Source organism: Rhinolophus sinicus, chromosome 16 (genome assembly GCF_057876585.1).
Source record: "Rhinolophus sinicus isolate RSI-liver-muscle chromosome 16, RSI-T2T, whole genome shotgun sequence".
Lineage (NCBI taxonomy): Eukaryota > Metazoa > Chordata > Mammalia > Chiroptera > Rhinolophidae > Rhinolophus > Rhinolophus sinicus.
The window spans coordinates 148,194,416-148,213,263 of NC_142516.1; the positions used below are offsets into that span (position 1 = coordinate 148,194,416).

The 18,848-nt window shown below is 35.4% G+C and overlaps 1 protein-coding gene across 1 annotated transcript in view; it reads right to left on the reverse strand.

The window, feature by feature from the left end:
- Nucleotides 1–268: 268 nt before the first annotated feature.
- TM9SF2 (transmembrane 9 superfamily member 2) overlaps nucleotides 269–18,848 on the reverse strand; it is a 51,997-nt gene continuing 33,417 nt past the window's right edge. The window contains exons 10-17 of the mRNA XM_019756917.3: nucleotides 16,290–16,422; nucleotides 13,935–14,054; nucleotides 11,713–11,770; nucleotides 9,340–9,499; nucleotides 7,412–7,563; nucleotides 6,228–6,339; nucleotides 2,996–3,167; nucleotides 269–960 (exon numbers count right to left, since the gene is read on the reverse strand). Of these exons, the coding sequence (XP_019612476.1) occupies nucleotides 893–960; nucleotides 2,996–3,167; nucleotides 6,228–6,339; nucleotides 7,412–7,563; nucleotides 9,340–9,499; nucleotides 11,713–11,770; nucleotides 13,935–14,054; nucleotides 16,290–16,422 (975 nt within the window). The 3' untranslated portion in view covers nucleotides 269–892. The remainder of the gene's footprint in view (nucleotides 961–2,995; nucleotides 3,168–6,227; nucleotides 6,340–7,411; nucleotides 7,564–9,339; nucleotides 9,500–11,712; nucleotides 11,771–13,934; nucleotides 14,055–16,289; nucleotides 16,423–18,848) is intronic.

Genomic DNA, 18,848 nt, shown 5'->3' on the forward strand with positions numbered 1-18,848 from the left:
AATGATAATGCAGGAAGGCCTGTATTAACAAGACTTACATCATTCATCTGGCTAGATATGCACAACTAAAATTTCTAGTACTGCCTAATGGTGAAAATTTTAGATCTGTCACAAAGCCCAGGGTACTGGAATTTCATTTAGATCGAAACTCAGAAAGTGTTACGTTAACAAAAGTTAGTAAAATCTGATAAAATAGTGTAATTAATTGTAAAACACCATTATTTATAGATTCTCGTTAAATATACAACAGGTAATGATGCAATGAAGATGTTTTTACAATATTTATTAAGATAACAAATTTATAAATTGAAAGACTCAGAGGCACATAATTTAAAAGGCCAATACCATGGGAATAATGAAGTCAACATAGGAAAGAAGGTATGAACAATTACAACCAATACAAGATTTTTTTTTAAAAGCCACATCCCTCCCCAATAAACACATCATACGAATCATCCTTCAAAATTACCATGATAAAAAGTTATTTCCTTCAAAGAAAAATAATTCTTTCCACCTATCGAGCCTAGAAAATCCTATTTACAATGAACTGTCCTGCATATCATCAGTATTGTTTAATATGGCCTCCTCTATTACTGCCATTAGAAGTATTGAAAATTTTATAGCTATCATATTTACAAATGCACATATTTAAATTTGCTCTTCACTGAGAACAACTGAATATATACTTAATCAAATCACAATACAAATGTTTAGTCTGGATAACACATTTTGTGGGGACAAGTGTTTGGGAAGAGGTGTATTTAGCATTATGTTGTTTTTGAAGGATTACTAGGCCAATAAGTCTAATAAAACTCAAGGTAGTCACAAAAACAGGTCTTTGTTGATGAAGAATTTAATTTATTTCTGTTTTAACTGGATACACTGGGCTTCTTCAGTCAACCTTCACCACACTGTATATTTTGGTAACAAACCAGAAGCATGCAAAGAAGCCAATTGTTCCTATAAAAGAAAAAACAAAAATCCTTTTTCAAAGGAAGCTTTATAACTTACACATAAATACAGATTTAAAATGACTGATTCTTAAAAAAAAAAGCCACAAAACTATAAACTCTTACTTACCAGGAATAAACCATAGATCCATGAGCTTTTTCGAAAAATATGCAATCACCTCAAATCAAACTTCTTACATAAATTGATAGAAAGAACTTTTTATACTATACCTAAGCTTTTTGTTACATGCAAAAGACTGAAATTAAAAGATGAGAAGGATGACGATTTTCCTTTCCTTTTTAAGAATATTTTATCATAAAATGGAAAGCTGCTATTCAAGTTAATTCAAGGTATGATATGAATAGCTTAAACAGAATATCAGATTCACAGAATAATTAAATGGGGATATTTTCTAAGTATAGTTGTTGGGAATTATCAGTTTTCAAAGAATCATAACAAAATAACTCAAAGTTTTTACAAAGTGTTAAATTAAAAGTAATATAATTAGGATATTAACAAAAATGAACCCCCCCCCCCCACTGAAAATGAAAAGTGTCGTGTAACCAAGAGGACAGAGCAGCTCTGTCAAGAGCTGTGTGTATCATCTTTGGACTAGTGCACTGAAATCTACAAGCCCATTTCTTTATCATACTAAACAGAGATAATTTTATATCTCCTAGCTGCCTCCACAGACTGTTATGTAGTGTAAATGAGATGATTCGTGATGAAATATATGCTTTGATTTTCAGGTATCTTCATCTATCTAGATTCCAAGAAATCTGAATGCTATACAGGTGACAAAAATGAGCCTCCAAGGGGTTAAGTAACTATGTAATACCTCATGGCTGGTAAGTAGGGCCAGAACTCAAATTCCCTTTTTCTGGGTTCAAGTGTAGTATTCTTTTAAACTATACCATGCTTAGATTTACTAAATATAAATTCAGAGACTCTGTTTTACAAAAGGATACATACTAAATCTGTGTGAAACTGTTTTGTTTTTTTTTAACCTCCAAACAATTTCAAACATGCCTTTCTTTTCCATAAGTACACTGATTTTAATCCAGAAATGTAAACATCCCTGGACCTGAAGATTCAGTATCTATATGGAGTTCAACAAATGATTTCCTTGACAGTAGATTCCGCACAGCACTGACGTGATCAGTGGTCAGCGTGTTTGTAAATGGAAGTTCTGAATTCAGACCAGGAGTTACATGAGTGTTACTGCCCTCAGTTTAGAGTTAAATAGCACTGGGCAGAGCCCTGAATTAAAGATATATTGCTTCTTCATTGGGCAAAACTGCCTTTTTTTTTTAAAGTTTTTTTCTTTTTGGCTCCTATATTTGTTCACATAGCATGCAAAACAATCTTAGATAACATTTTTTAGATGTACATTTTATGTGACAAAGAAAGGTCCCACAATTTTCTTTTTTCAGTTCAGTCATTCCACAAATGTTTACCAAGCATCCACAGGACTCTAAGATACAGAAAACTTTTGTCCAGATGGACAGAAAAGATACACACATATAAAGAGCAATACAAAATACTATATATCCCATTAGGTACTTGGATTTTAAAGTGGAGAAAACTGCTAAAATAAGGGATATCCTATGATTATCTTTTCTTGATATCATTAATTCTGAATCTCATCTTGACTTCACCTCCCCAATTTCTACTTCACTCCTAAACTTAGGTAGCTAGAGCTTTTTTATCCTATTTTTGAAATGGACAAAGGAAAGACTTTACCATTAAGAGATTAATACGAGAGAAAAGAAAACCTTGAGATGTACTACTTGGTCCAGGTGACCCTGTACTTTTAGCACAATAATGGACCCTGTTTAGTCTTCTTCCCTTAGGTTCTGCTTTCTCATCTTTATTTACTGATATTCACCTCACAGGGGGGCAGACCAAACTATGCTCCATTGTGCTGCAGACTAAATAAAGGTGTGTCGAGTAGTAGAAGCCTTCACGGGTTTTATAAAAGAAAAATATTTATAAATAATTTGACTAAATATTTATTCATTAAAATAATCATTTTAATTCTTACCTGTAAAAAGAAAGAAGATCAAAACCATTATCATTGTATAACCAAAGTACAGAATTGTACTTGCTGTTCCTGTGATTTGCAGTTTTGAAAAGAAGTAGTGTATTGCATATATTAAGAAATAAACTGCAGTAAAGCCACTAGTAAGGAATGAACGCCACTGCCAATGATAATCCTAGGCAGAAAAGAGAAAATGAAAGAACAAAAATCACTTTCCAATTAATATATAATATGTAGCAGAATAAAGTTACAAAGCAAACATAGCTAAGTGAAATAGGCCCCAAAACCTAAGTTTTGCTATCAGTTCCAGTCTCTTTCTCCTACTGAACTTTGTCTATTTCCCTCCTCACTAAAGGTGTTAAGAAGCACCCCTTATCTTTGATGGAGATACTTAAAGATTAGCTAAAAATGTGTGGAAAAATCTGGAACAGTTTATGAATAATGAAGCACTATGTTTTTAAATGTATGTTTCCCAAAGAAAAGGAATATACTTTTTACTTACAAAACTTACTTACATAGTTCAAAATTAGTATTACCTATCTTATAGCTTAGTCAACTTAACATTAGGGAGGTTATAAGCTCTGGTTGAAACCCATTTTCAGTAATTACTAACATAATTTAGACAAGGTAATTTTTTAAAACATCTCTTCTTACTTTTATGTAAAGTGGCTTATAGTTTAGCAGGAGATCTTGTAAAATAAATACTTCACTATCTCTCCTATTATTTGGAATACGTGAAAAATAAATATATTCAAAAAGAATACCAAGATTAGGAAATCCAAAAGAATCCACACACAAAAACTACTATAGCTAATAAACAAATTCAGCAATGTTGCAGGGTACAAAATCAACATGAAAATCAAGCTGTAGCTTTATACACCAACAATGAACAACCCAAAAAATGAAATAAAAAAAATTCCATTTATAACAGCATCCAAAAGAATAAAACACCTAAAATGAAATAAAATATATTTCCATTTATTTAAGTCCTCTCGAACCAAGGAGGTGAAAGACTTGTACACTGAAAACACAAAGCATTGCTAAAAGAAATTAGAGAGGACTTAAACAAATGGAAAGATATTCCATGTTCACAGATTAGAAAACTTAATATTGTTAAGATGACAATACTCTCCAAGTGATCTACAGACTCAATGCAATCCCTATCATAATTCCAATGACCTTTTATTTTGCACGAACGGAAAAGCTGATCCTCAAATTCATATGAAATTGCAAGGGGCCACGAATAGCCAAAATAATCTTCAAAAAGAACAAAGTTGGAGTACTTCACTTTTCTGATTCAAAACTTACTACACAGCTATAGTAATCAAAACAGTGTGGTACTGGTGTAAGAATAGCATATACACCACCGGAACAGAACTGAGAATCCAGGAATAAACCCATACATCGCTGGCCAATGGATTTTAAATAAGGTTGCTAAGGCATTCAATGAGGAAAGGATAGTCTCTTCAACAAATGGTGCTGGGGAAACCGGATATCCATATGCAAAAGAATAAGTCGGACTCCAAACTAACACCATATACAAAAATTAACTCCAAATGGATCAATGACCTAAATATATAAGCTAAAATTATACACTTAGAAGAAAACATAAGGATACATTTTCATAACCCTAAATTTAGCAATGAATTCTTAGATATATAGCAACAAAAGAAAACAGATAAATCAGACTTCATCAACATGAAAAACTTTCATGCAAAGGACATTACCAAGAAAGTAAAAAGACAATCTAGAAAATGGGAGAATATATTTGCAAATCATTATTTGATAAAGGTCTAGTATTCAGAATACATAATGATTTCTCACAACTCAACACCACCACCACCCCACTTTATAAATGGGCAGAAGAATTGAACAGACATTTCTCCGAACAAGATATACAGATGGTCAACACAAGAAAAGATGCTCAACAACATTAATCACTGGAGAAATGAAAATCAAAACCACAATGAATACTACCTCACACAGACTAAGATAGCTATAATTAAACAAAATAAAAATAAAAATAAGTGTTGGCAAGAATGTGGAGAAATTGGAACGCTGTGCACTGCTGGTAGGAATATAAGATGGTGCAGTCACTGTGGAAACAGTTTGGTGGTTCCTCCAGAGGTTAAATGAAGAATTACCACATGAGTCAGCAATTCCACTTCTACATATATAACCCCAAAATTGAAAACAGGTACTCAAATAAATATTTGTACATGAATGTACATAGCAGCACTATTCACAATAACCAAAGGTGGAAACAAACCTAATGTCCATCAATGGATGAATGGATAAACAAATTGGGAAACTGGGATGGATACACACACACACACACACACAAAATGGAATACTCAGCTATAAAAAGAAATGAAGTACCGATACATGTTACAATGAGCTGAACCTATTCTGTTAAGTAAAAGAAGTCAAACACGACAGGCTACACATATTGTATGATTCCATTTATGTGAAATGTCTAGAATAGGTCAATCTGTAGAGACAGAATTTAGATTGGTGGTTGCAGGTAGGAAAGGGGAATGGGAAGTAACTGCTTAATGGATATGGGATTTTGTTTGGGGGGTAATGAAAATCTTTTGAAACTAGACAGGAGTTTACAAAACACTGCAAATATACTATGTGCCACTAAAATGTTCACTTTAAAATGGCTGATCTTATGTGAATTTAAACTCAATTTTTAAAAAAAGGATCTCAAGTTTAATGAATACAGATTTTATTTTCTGTATAGAAAATAAATATAAAAAAATGATCTAACACAACTTAAATCTTTAAATATCAACTCTACCTACTACATAAGGATGCCATTCTTTTGCCATGGTGCCATGAATATCTCATTACAATGTAATGTTTTAATGAAAATTTCCACTTAAAATCTGTTTATTGTTATTAAAATTTCAGTTTAGAAATATCTGTGTTACAAAAAGAATATTAAGTCAGACACTTAAAAACTAAAAAATGAAAATTTAGCATGATGTGCTATTCTCAGGAAATTAACATTTTAAAGTTAAGCTCTAAGTAAATACTATACTCAACTGGGATACTATCTTAAAGTCATTCCTAAAAAAGGCTACATTTGATTTAGGAATACAGGTCAATTTCTAGCTTAACAACACATAGCTACAAAAATTGTTTCAATTAATAGTATTCAAAGTGGCCTTATGCCAAAATTATAAATACTGTCTACAAATTAACATAAGTGAATATTGCTAATACGTACCTCGGCACATAGGTGGAAATAGCAAAGAAGTATAGTTGCTTCAGAACATGTAATAACCAAAATGATAAACACCAGAAATAGGAAGCCAAACATGTAATACATCTGGTGTGACCTATAATCAAACATGTCAAAATGAAACTATGAATATTTGCTCTTTGACACAGTAAATGACACAATCTTTTTATTTTTCTTGAATTGCAAATGCTTGCTTTTCCTCCCAACTAATCACAGAAAACAAATTCCCATAGGTTTAGACAGTAGAGACGCAGGGGAGGAAGGATATGGCAATGTCACAGGCTTTGCCTTCTTGCTTAGGTACAACCGGCAACTCTTATTTATTCAAATATGCTTAGTCTACTTATCTACTGGTGAGTCAGATAAATTTGATAAAAAATTAACGGAAAGATAGAGCCAAACTAAGAAAAGGTTACAATTAGTACATACTGTTTCTTATCATATATGATAAAATCAGTTGAATTTGGAAAACATTATAACAATCGGGAAGGAGAGAGGTTCTAATCACTGAAAAGCTCAAATTTAGTTCTGACTTTATGCTACCTTGAACTTTGGCGCTTTCTGTAACATGTCAATGTGATCAAATAATGGTCATAATATAACATAACGTATACACCCTAACAGAGTGGCTCAAATGACCACTGAGTTTGTCCATGCAAATAAGAAATCAGAGAATGAAGGAATCTTGGGGTTAGAAAGGACTCTGAAGCTGATCTAGTTCAACCCTGCCTCCAATGCTTGCTCGAAAACCCTCTATCAAGAGCCCAGAGTATCTTCTCCGAAGCACTACAGATTATTTATTTAAGAACATAGGTTTCGAGAGATTTTGATTAATTTTCTGTCACATGATAGCTGTGTGACACAGACAAATTACTTAACTTCTAAAGCCTCATTTTCAGCTCTGTAAAATGGGGACAATTCCCACCTCATAGACAACTGAGAATTAAGTAAGAGTAAGAATTAATAAGCCCTCAATTAAGAAGAGCTGTTACCACGATTATTTTTCCCACATGAAAAAGATAAAATAAACTTTTGGCTCTTAAAATTTCTTATTCCTGGAGAATGGTTTACATTTATAAGATATAGAAAGTAATCCACATAAACAAAAACAGAAAGCTAGTTCTACATATAATGGCGATGGGAATAAGAGGACTTAGTCCTTAGCTTACCAAATACTATTGAGAATGAAGAAAAGCTGTATAAAGATGCACCCAAAGGGTAAAATCCCTCCCATGATAATACCAGGCAACGGCTTTGTGTAGAATGACTGTTCAGGAATCTGACGTGGAATCTGATTGGTTCGAACTGGGTGTTCAATGGCCTTCAGTAAAGAAAGAAAGGATTCATGATTATATATATATCTATTTTTAAAATTCTTCTCTGTACTAGATTATTTGCCTGTTTTCTCTCCGCTTCCATTCTGACACTAATGGCAATACAAGTCTACTTAAGTCATCAAACAGGAATTTGTATTTAGAAACAATAAACCAAACACCTTCAGGTACAATATTCAGTCTGTCTACTGGAACCAGCCACCACTGCTTCCAGCAGTTATTCACAAACTAATCGCTTTACGCCAAGTAAGAAACACACAAAAGGAGATTACACAGTACTTGGGAAATAATAGTTCACAAAAATGTAGTTAGGTTTTCCCTTTTAATTATATACTTACTGTAAGAAATCAGCTGGTTCTGAGGTTACCGTCAATGTATTTTTATTTGGAGATGAGCAATGTCATCTTCATTAAAATTGCTCAATTTTACTAAGTCTTACGAAAATGAAGAAGACAATGAATGGCTATAAGAAGCTTTATGACCATAAGGTACTGGTGATGTTCTCTATTATTCTCCCTTTCATACACTATATGGTAGTATAAAAACAACTAGAATCTAAAGTACCTAAACATAGTTACATGACGGGAAAAAAGGGCATATATGTAGAAATTCATTTTCTTGCAAAAAAGTTCAAAACATACTTCGTGATGATATATCCAAGTTTTCATGATGATACATCAAAATTTAAAACTCGGATGTCTCAGGGATTAAACTCCATGGACTGGATTGTTTTACATGTAGATACATGTGTTTACATGCATGGAATCATTATATATCTTTCTTTAATTTTTATACTTTCAGAATTTTAAGTACTTATTTAATCTATGTAATTAAATAAAATTCAAACTGTGTCAGTTTACTATTTATGCCCTATAGATTTTAAATAATAAATTAAACAAAATGCCAAAGAATTGGAAAATCTTTTAGTAGACTGGCATGGTAGGTATAGTAGAGACTATGAAGCAATGATAGTTTCTTCCAGGGCATTCCAGGTGGCCTCACAAAGTATACTATAATAGTTACTCTTTTAACCTTGTGGACTGAGTATTTTCAGAGACAAGCAAGCACAGTGAAGTGGAGTTAGAAAAAGACACTGAAGAATAAATTCTCATTTTCTTAGCCTGATGGTAGAAGGGGGCAGCAGAGGTGGAGAAAAACAGGCTGGAGGGAGGGACTAAACCCTGATTATAATCTTCCTTAAAATCAAACATTAGTAGGTAAGCATATAAAATTTATTCCAAAGCTACATATTTTAAAAATTGCTATTCTTACTTTATAGTCACTGTTTTTACACAACTTCATTTCCTAACCCATACTCTTGGTTTACTTAGTTAAGTAATGTAAACTAGAAACACTTGTTGCTAAGGAAAAAATGCACATACTTTTTGGATTATAATAAAAATAATTTATTTTTAATGTCAAAAATTCAGTTTTAATTAGTTTAAATTAACTTTTAATTTAATCTATTATTAGTCTGTATTAATAGTTTCTAGTATTAATACTAGTCTTAATCCATATTAGTTTTCACTTACTTAAAAACTTTGAAATCTAAGTTTATATCTGTAATATCTCTACCACACTCCCAAGTATGTACTTCTATTTTAAGAATGATTGCAATCAAACTATGAAGTCATCAATTTTCTATGAAATCCATATCCCACAAGACAAGTTAGTATCTTTTAGACACATATCTTTTTTAAGTTGGCATATGCTAGTTTCCACAGTTGAAATTCACTTGAATAAGTTAACACCTATACACTTACATTCTTCTTAAAACCAAAGTATGCACCAATAAATGTCAGAGGCACAGATATGCAGAACCAAAGGGCCAATATGGCAACCAGCGTTCCAAAAGGAATAGCTGCTGAAGATCCTTCTCCCCAGAGAATCAGATTCATTATAAAGAAGTCAGCAAATACAATCCTGAAAGACACAATAGGCTTTTAGATAAAATTTGAGTTAGAAGCAAAATGATATAGTAGCAACTATATGTAATTAATATTACAATTTCTGTGTTATATACAAAGAAAGTAGAATTACTGAGTCATGGAGTGTGTGAATTTAAAACTTTAGTAAAAATTGCCAAATTGCTCTTCAGATTGGTTTTATCTGACTTAAACTCCTACCAGCAGCTTATGAGTTACCTCTTTACATATTTTCCCAATCACACTTGGGATTGTCAAATTTGTTGTTTTAATTTGCATTTCCTACTGACAACTGCAGCTGAACATCCTGTGTTTTGTGGCTTTTTAGGTTTTACCTTTGGTAACTTGCTGGTTATAACCACTGTTCATTTTGCATTTGAGTTGCATGGCTTTTGCAAAGTCACAGATGTGAGTTAATTATATACTCCAGAAACTAACTACTTGTTATATATCTTGTTCTCCCAGTTTATTCCCAGAGAAATGCAGTTCTCCCAGAAAGCATTTCTCGGGGCGGCCGGGTGGCGCAGGTGGTTGGAGCGCTGTGCTCCTAACACCGAGCTCGCGGATTCAATTCCCACATGGGCCAGTGAGATGTGTCCTTTACAGCTAGATTGAGAACAATGGCTCGACCTGGAGCTCTATTGCCGTGAGCTGCCGTGAGTGGCCGGTGGCTGGTAACCGACTGGCTCAGCTGGGTAGAGTGCAAGGCTCATAATACCAACATGGGCCAGTGAGCTGCGTCCTCCACAACTAGACTGAGAACAACGGCTTGACTCGGAGTTGGGGATGGGAGGGGGAGCAGGGGGAGGAGGAAGTACACACCTACACATCTACTGGTACACACCTTTTAAAGGGGAGATGCAGACAAATCAGAGAAGGGTTGTTCAGAGACATAAAAGAACAGGCATAGGATAATTTCTATGAAGCCAAAAAGGGAAGGAGTTTCAAGGGGAAAGTATCCCAATGTTACGATGTAGAGAGGTAGAATAAAGACAGAGAAAAGGTTTCTAGATTTGAAAATGGTAACATCGTTAGTAACCTTAGAGAGTTCACTAAAGTGACAGGACAAAAAAGACAGATGATGTGTGATTACCCTGCAAATGTACATTGAGAAAATGAGAGTAAGGGAGCATAGATTACTTTTTCAAGGTATTTTGTTGGGAATGGAAAAGAAATAATATGATAGTAGACAGAAGATGCTTATGAGAAGCTCTTTTTAGGATTTGGGAGACCTAAGCATATTTGTAGGAATAAGACATAAAACACATGAACAGAACACAGAGAAAGGGAGAAATGGACGACGTCAGAGATATGGGAAGTGTTTGAAAGGCAAGATTCTGAAGGAAATCGTGGCTGACAGTCTTGGTAAGGAGGGATACTTCCTGAGTTGACACCAGAAGGAAAGAGGACAAAAGACACAGCTTAATTAAAAGCATAAACATTTAAATAAAACATAAATTGTTGAGAAGCATGTGACTCTTCAATGGAGGTGAAAATCTGAGAATATTTATCCCAAATGTGTATGAAAATTCTGGCTATTGTAATGCTTTTATTTCTGGCCTGCAAATGGAACAGTCCTGGCTTCTACATTTAACCTTTGGCTTGCTTTATAGCTGCTGACTGTTCAGAGGCCAGTTCTTGCCCATCATGTGTGGAGAGTCGGGGAGTTGGGGAGAAAGTGGGTTCTACTTCTAGGCCTAGATGTACATCAGATACTTGATACCAGAAGCTATCCTCCAAAGGGGCACAGATGTTTTGTTTTTTAATGTGGTGGGCCTTAAAACTTTTTTAGTATGTTTTACTCTACTTAATGGAATAAACTCTAAAAAGTAGCAATGCTTTTGATAAAAATCTGAAATGTATTCTCACCTGAATTATCTCAGGGGAGGATTCCTTTCCATGATCATGTCCAAAGCTTTAAAACGCACCACACATGACAATATGCCAGACTAACTTCTACAGACTAAGATTTATACTTTTAAAAAAAGAATATAAAAATTTACCATATCTAGAGGTTCTTTTTCCAGATAAGGCATGTAGTAGTCATTCTACAAATGTTTATTAAATATTCATTTTAGCCCTTTTAAAAAATTCAGTTCATTTTCTTGAGTACATGGTTTAGACAGAGAAGATTAAAGACATAAGGGATTAAAAATTTGAGAACTAAAAACTGACTATGTTAAGAAAGTTATTATTGAAAAAGTCACTTACCCAGGACAAAGAAATGATGTCAACAAAACGTTTGTTTTCCACTTCTCACCTCCAAAAGCTGTAGAAGAAAACAGAAATGCTATAACATAGACTTTTCTTCAAAGCAATATTCCAAGTCTGGTACTGGAGAAACTGCCAGATAGCACTGGGTGCCTATTCATAGAAAATGACACCAGCAAATAATCTGATATTCCCTAACCAAGTGATACAAATCAGAGATACACATCACAGGACTGCCGTGGGTAAGTCCAACTCTAAAGATTTTTGCTTCAGCATGAAATCAATCTAGCATCAAAGGAAAGTCATCCAGACCAGTTTTTCTTTTCTATTAATTTTTGTCCCTTTTTACCTCAAAACAAAACAAACCCTTAAATTCTAAGCCAGTTACAATCAATGGGGCTGGACTGGATAGAGAAGGGTGCACTGGAGATTCTCCTTTATCTTGAGGTCTCAGAATTTGTTATAAAGCCAGGAACCCTAAAGCCTGACATGCAGCACATTTAAATTTCCATATTAAGTCTGAATCTTAAGGATTCCTCTAGCATTACAGTTTCTGGTAGGGTATGGGTGGGGGTGGGAAGATGAGCGTGTCAGATCAGGTATCCCAGAAGCGTAGAAGGGTTGTGGTCATTTGACAGAGCAAATTTGCTTATGAACATTTTCTTCTCCTTTGCTCCTCCCCTAATTTTCTCCCCTTTTAAAAAAAAAGTCAAAAACTTAAATGCATAAAGTGAAAAATCAAAGTACTCCTCTGCTCCCAGTTTAAAAGTTGAAGATGAAACTGGCTGAGGTCTGAGAAGAACTTTGTTTTAAAAAAGTTTTAACACAGTTTATAAGCAAGTTTAAGTACCACTTGCCCTAAAAGAAAATGACAATTATATATATGAAATGAAGTCATGGCATTATTGATAAAGAGACTATTGTGAAATTATAAATTTCACAAATTGGAATTATGCAATTCCAATCAAAATTCAAATAATATTTTTTGGAAACATTAGAAATGATTCTATATAATGAAATATTTTGTGACTGGGGCCATGTAACAGCACCTCTCAGAATGTTCTGCCTGATTAATATGCTACTTAATTCACAGAAGGGAGATCTGAACAATGGAGAGGCGTTAAAGAGGGGGATTTGTCTGGGGTGAGGGAGTAGGGAATGGAATTTCAAGCAGAGGGAACAGCATGTGGAAAGGTCCTGAGGCAGGTGTGACGGTCCACACCCTGACTGAAGAACTGAAAGAACGCTGGCATAGCTGAAACAGTCAGACTGGGGGAGCTTATGTGGCAGACAGGGGCGCAACTATAACTCACACATGTTAAAATACATAGTACCACCCTAATCCTGGAAAAAAAAAAAAAAAAAAAGAACTCAATGCAATTCACAGAAATTATACACACAGACATAAAAGATTTCACATATTCAGGAGAAAACTGTATCTTGGAAAGTCTAACTATTTTTTCTACTTGGGGCTGTCTAGTCAACCACGTTTTAGCTCAAGCCTTATTCATATTAACCCTAGCTCTTCCCGTGTTTGGCACTTTATTTCACACAGATTACCTGTGGGACCATCTCAGTGGATTTCAGGACTCCTAAAGGAGGTAAATCCTGGCATTTACTGACCCCAGCAAAGCTTCCCTGTAAGTCCTCTAGTCATATCCCATCCTTACTCTGGCCTCCAAACCGTTTTTTCACTGAACTTTATTTTTGGAAAACTAATTACATTACAAACGCAATTTACTTCAGGCTCTATAAAATAGTGAGATCTTAGTTTACTTTAAGCACAGTTCACTTTAATATATATTAAATTGGTACAATTCTAAGTACTACCTCTCATGTAAGAAAGGTATTCCTTTATGCATTATTTTAGTGAATAAATTGGTGATACTCATTTGTATACTTTCTTCCTTTATGAGTCTATACATGGTTCGACGAATGGAGCAAATCTAAGCTGTTCAGCCGAACTTCAGTCAAAATTAAAAATAAATGGAGAAAGGGGATGGTGGATACGTAGCACCTAAATTTGCTTATCTTACTGTACGAGCATTTTTGAACAAATAAATCTAGGGACAGTCATCCACTTCACAAGCTTCTTTATCTAAGGATATACACTTATAATACGTATTATTTCAGGAGCACCAACAACCAGACACAAAGTCTCAGACGCAGAGGTAGCAGATCAGATGCCTGATCTGACACCAGCCAGGCTGGCTTTTACTTACACTTATAGAACCTGGCAGCGACATAGCCTGCAGGAGTACCCAACAGCACCCACAGGACCACAGCGCAAGTCATCAGCGCTCCTCGGTTGGCAGGTGACAAAAATCCCAGGCAAGCAAAAACTAGAAAATAAGTAATTTAAGGTTACAAATTTCATTCCTGTTTCCTTTGTTGTGAAGTGATACAAGACCCCTCTCATTTTTAAAATACTAAACTAAATGTACAACTTCATGAAAAGACGCTCCTCCCATGCAGCCACACTGAATCTTAGTTAACATTTCAGGTGCTGCATCAACAGGACTGTACAGACAGGCAAGCTCCACCTTGGAAGCTTCTTGTCAGGGTCCACAATACCCCACCTTTCCTGTTATCAGAAGAGGCTGACTGGATGCTCATGAGTGCTTTCAGCTCTTCTAAGATTGAAATATAGCTTTTAAAATTCACATCAATAAAAATATGCCCACTGAAATATTCTCTTTGTTCCTTTTAAAAACAATCCTGGGTCCTCTGGGGTAAAAAAACAACAACCTTAAAACACTCAACATAAGAGGTAAGACAATCTAATCAAAGAATAAAAGAGGGGGAAAAAGATTTCCTAGTACCATTAGCTTTTTGAACACAAGTTACTGAAAGACTTGGTCAAGGACTCAGGTAAATTCTGGCTCCTACCCTTGTTCAGTTGATTTTATTTGTTCTTCCCCATACAACTGTTCCTATTAATAAGGATTAAAATGCTACCTTATATTTCTAGAGACTTGTAGCTTTAAGTTGGGACTCAGAAATTATGATTTGCTCAGAAAGAAATTCAAGTGGCTTTCTAATCCTGGGAATAAGAAAGTTCCTGGTGTTTCCCGAGGTGTCCACGACCCAGCACGTGTCCGTGCACCCCTTCCCTTCAGCACCCGCTGAAGGGCAAGAAGAGAAACTCACGATTCGCGAGAAAGCAGGAAAATGATCAGGGTAACTTGAAAAGATCTACCAGAATTTCAGCTAAGATACACCCTCTCCAATTCCCCTGCAGGACTGAGAGACGGACTTTCTGAAGCAGAAAGTTCATATTCAAGCGTTTAAGGAAAACGACCCCTATCATTTCCTAACCTAGGCTCTCCAAAACTTTCCTTCCTCCTAAGTTCACTTCCTAGCTGACCCCAACAAAGGCCAGATGGTGGCAGAAGGCAGCTCTGGTTAAAACTGTAAAGCAGAATTTCATCTTCAAGCATCGATTCTGCTCTAACTCCACCCTGGCTCTCTATTGCCTTCAAAATATCTACCTTGTGTCCAGATCTTTTTCACGATGACTTCTCCCAACCTACCCTCGAGTATAATATACTTACAAACTGTAGCCCTACCCATCACAGCTGCATCTCCTTAGCTAAGTAGATAACGATATATATTCTAGTAATCTTCAAGTTAGTCTTCAAACTGAGCCTGGAGGAGTAAATCTTAATAACTTTCCTAAACTTATTCAGGTGTCAGACATTTGGAAATAATAATCCTCTCTTTGTAAAGCATTTATGTAGTTAATTCCATCATAAAAATTTGGAACAATTTTACTAACAGAAAATGACTTTAGTATTATATATTTAACATGCATAGAACATTAAGAACAAATGTTCACTAAAAAGTTTTAAGGTCAGTGGTTTCTGAATTCTTCTAATAATATTCATTTGCTACTGTTCATCAGTAAAGGAAACATAAGAAAAATGCAAAATTTAGAAAATCCTATTCATAAACACTTTTTAAATTGTAATTCTTACAATTAGGAAGGCTGGAGGACCATGGAAATAATGTAATCCCAGGCAGTAGTCTCAGAACCACTAAAAAAAAGAAAAGACTGTCCCAATTGAAAAATTTTAGGTGAAACTCCTGAAGGTTTCAGGAGGCACAAGGAGATCTTTTTTGCATAAGAAGATCTTTCCCAAACACTGCTAGGAAAGAAAGAGCTCTGGCTTCCTAACTCCTTCCAAGATGAGGAAGGTGTACCACAAGCTTCCTCCCCCGCCCCTTCTTTTCCTTTTCATCCTCTCAGTGGAAGCCAACGTCTTGGATCCCATCATACTGCTTCCGGCGGGCTGGGATGGTCACCCTCTGTGACCCTGGCTCCAGGCCATGCAGACCCAGATGGTCTTTCAGGACCTAGTCATCTCCAGCTCCAGTGCTGGGTCTCTACACAGCTGAAGAGAGATATGAAGAGTCAGCTACTTCCGCCCAAGTCACACACAGCCAGAGCACGCAGATACGAACGCCAAAAGGACGCTTGAGACAACCTAGCCTGGCTACCTTCACTTAGGAAAACTGGTTTTCAAATAATTATTTAGAAAAAAGTATTTTCTACTTAATTTTCACTTGACACTTACACAGAGTCACAAAAGTCATAATTAAAATCTGTGCTCCCGATCCTAGAAAGACAGATAGCAGCATCCCTTTTCGCGGAGGACGGAATATATCACCATGAACTAATTTCCAGCCAAATTCTTCCTGGGCGTCCTCCTAAAAAAGGGAATGAAATCGTTTAATTGTCACATGATAGCACCAAGACAACTAGACAGTTTATTCATTGTTGAATATGCTGATATAGAAATATTTTTAAAAACTTACAATTCTTAATATTTATTTCAATTTTGAAGTGTAAAGCTTGACTCATAGAGCTTTATGTAGTCTTCCTGAATTGTTTTTAAAGGAATGTTGTGTGTTAAGGTCTATAAATACAGTCATTGAGAAACTTTAAAAGAAATACACATTATGTGATGCCTACCTAGTTCTAAGCTTTACGATGCAACTTGATGTCTTAATTTTTAATCACACTCTATCCTTTTCAACCGACATTTATTAATCTCCAAATAAGCAAATGGTATTAGGTCTCATAGCTACTTTGCTGGCACAGTAGGCTTGGCTGTGAAAATATCAGTAAGTTTGTGTTACCGGCCCGAATTGTCCCCTTGATCTTCAGACACATGTAACAACTGCTTCAATTCCACTTCACTGTTTAATGGACATCTCGAATAGAATTACGCACAACTGAACTGATTCTCTCTCCTCACCTACACCTGCTCTTCCTGCAGTCTCCCCAGTAGATAAAAACTCCATCCTACCAGTTGCTCAGTCCCCAAAACCTTGGGGTAATCCTTGATTCCTCCTTTTTTTTCCCCACACTTCAAATACAATCATCTAACAAATCCTATAGCGTGACCTCCAAAATGTAACCACAGGACCCACCCCTGGCTCCTGGTTCAAGGGGTCACCTCTCACCTGGCTATTGCAACATACTCTAAACCGGTCTCGGTTTTTGCCCTCGTCTCTCCGTTCAGCCGATTCTCAATACAGCAACCAGAAGGGCCTTGTACCAATAAGGTGGCTGGGACCAGAAACATGGGGTCATTCCCTGACCTTTCTCCCTCTTCCAACCTTTCCACTCAACTGGTCAATTAGGATTCCATCCCATCTCCTAAACACCCTCTGTCGCGATCTATCTACTTCTTCCTTCTTCCCTGCCACCATCCCATCTCTGTCAGTTCTCACCAGCCTCTGGCTGGTTTCTATACCTCCTATCTTGCCCTGCTCTGAACGATTCTCCACATAACATTTAAAGTGATTTTTACTAAGACACAAATTTGGCCATGTCACAGCTGCTTAAAATTCTTCAACAGCTTCTCAATGACCTTCAAACTGTACGTGTGGCTTACAAGTCCTTCAGAATCTGGCCCCTACTACTTTTTCAGCCTTCTCTCTTAACATTTCCTCCAGCGTATCTCTGCCCAATTCCCATGCAAACTTCTATCTTTGCAAACAGTAGATAATGCTATTGCTAATACATTACATTTACACATATTTTTAGCAAATATAAATCAAATGAAACTTGAAACATGGAAAATATCATGTAGGTACAAAGCCTGCTTATACAATGGCTAATTTATAAGACAATAGTAAAAATCAAAGTATGTCCTTCCACTGGTACAAAATATTTAAACATACACTGGGAATTAGACTTTACTTGCTCATTTACAATGAATGTACAAAGTGAAGTTTTATTAAAATTACATGGGCTCTAAGTGGATTAAATTAACATTGTACTTGGGACTGACTTCAAAATAATTGAGGGGGGGAAGTAGGTAAGATTCTACAGATAAAACAAACAGGGTAATAGGTATACTAAACTCCTTGTTTTTGTGAATGTCTGTTAAAAGTGTGGGGTCACCCCAACAAATTTAATAATACACATAAAGTACGAGGGGAAAAGTATATGAACCCTTTTTTTAGGTGAGGCAGTATTGGATAGACAAGGGACCGTTTCTTACTTTTTTATTGAATTAGTACTAAAAAATTTAAAGGATGCAAGTGAAAACTAAGTTTCCCATAGAAAGCCAGGTCCCTTTTCTTTGGACAAACATGACTAGTTTCTTATTATCCTTGCAGAGATATGCTACCTATACACAAGTGAATGCATATATACGTACATTTTCTTTTTTTGCACAAATGGTAGCATACTACATAATTTCATGTTTTTTAGTATAATAATATCATGGAGGTGCTTCTACATTTGTATACACAGAGTTGCCTCATCATTCTTTTTAATGATTACACAGTATTCCATTGTATGGATATTCCGTAATTATTAAATTCAGTCCCCTGATGAGTATCTGGGTTTCTTAAAATCTTCTGCTATTATAAACAACACATATTTATTGTTTTAAGGCAAAAAATAAGAACAATAAATTCCATCCAATCCAGATTAGTTTCTAGGAATGGAATTGTTGGGTTAAACAAAATTATAAACTATTGCCAAATTGCCTTCCTTAAGTACACCAATTTACATTCTCATAGTATGTACCAAAGTGTTCATGTCCTCAATCCCCCACCACAGTATCATATCAAACATTTTAATTTCTGCCAATGTACCAGATGAACAAGCTTGCATG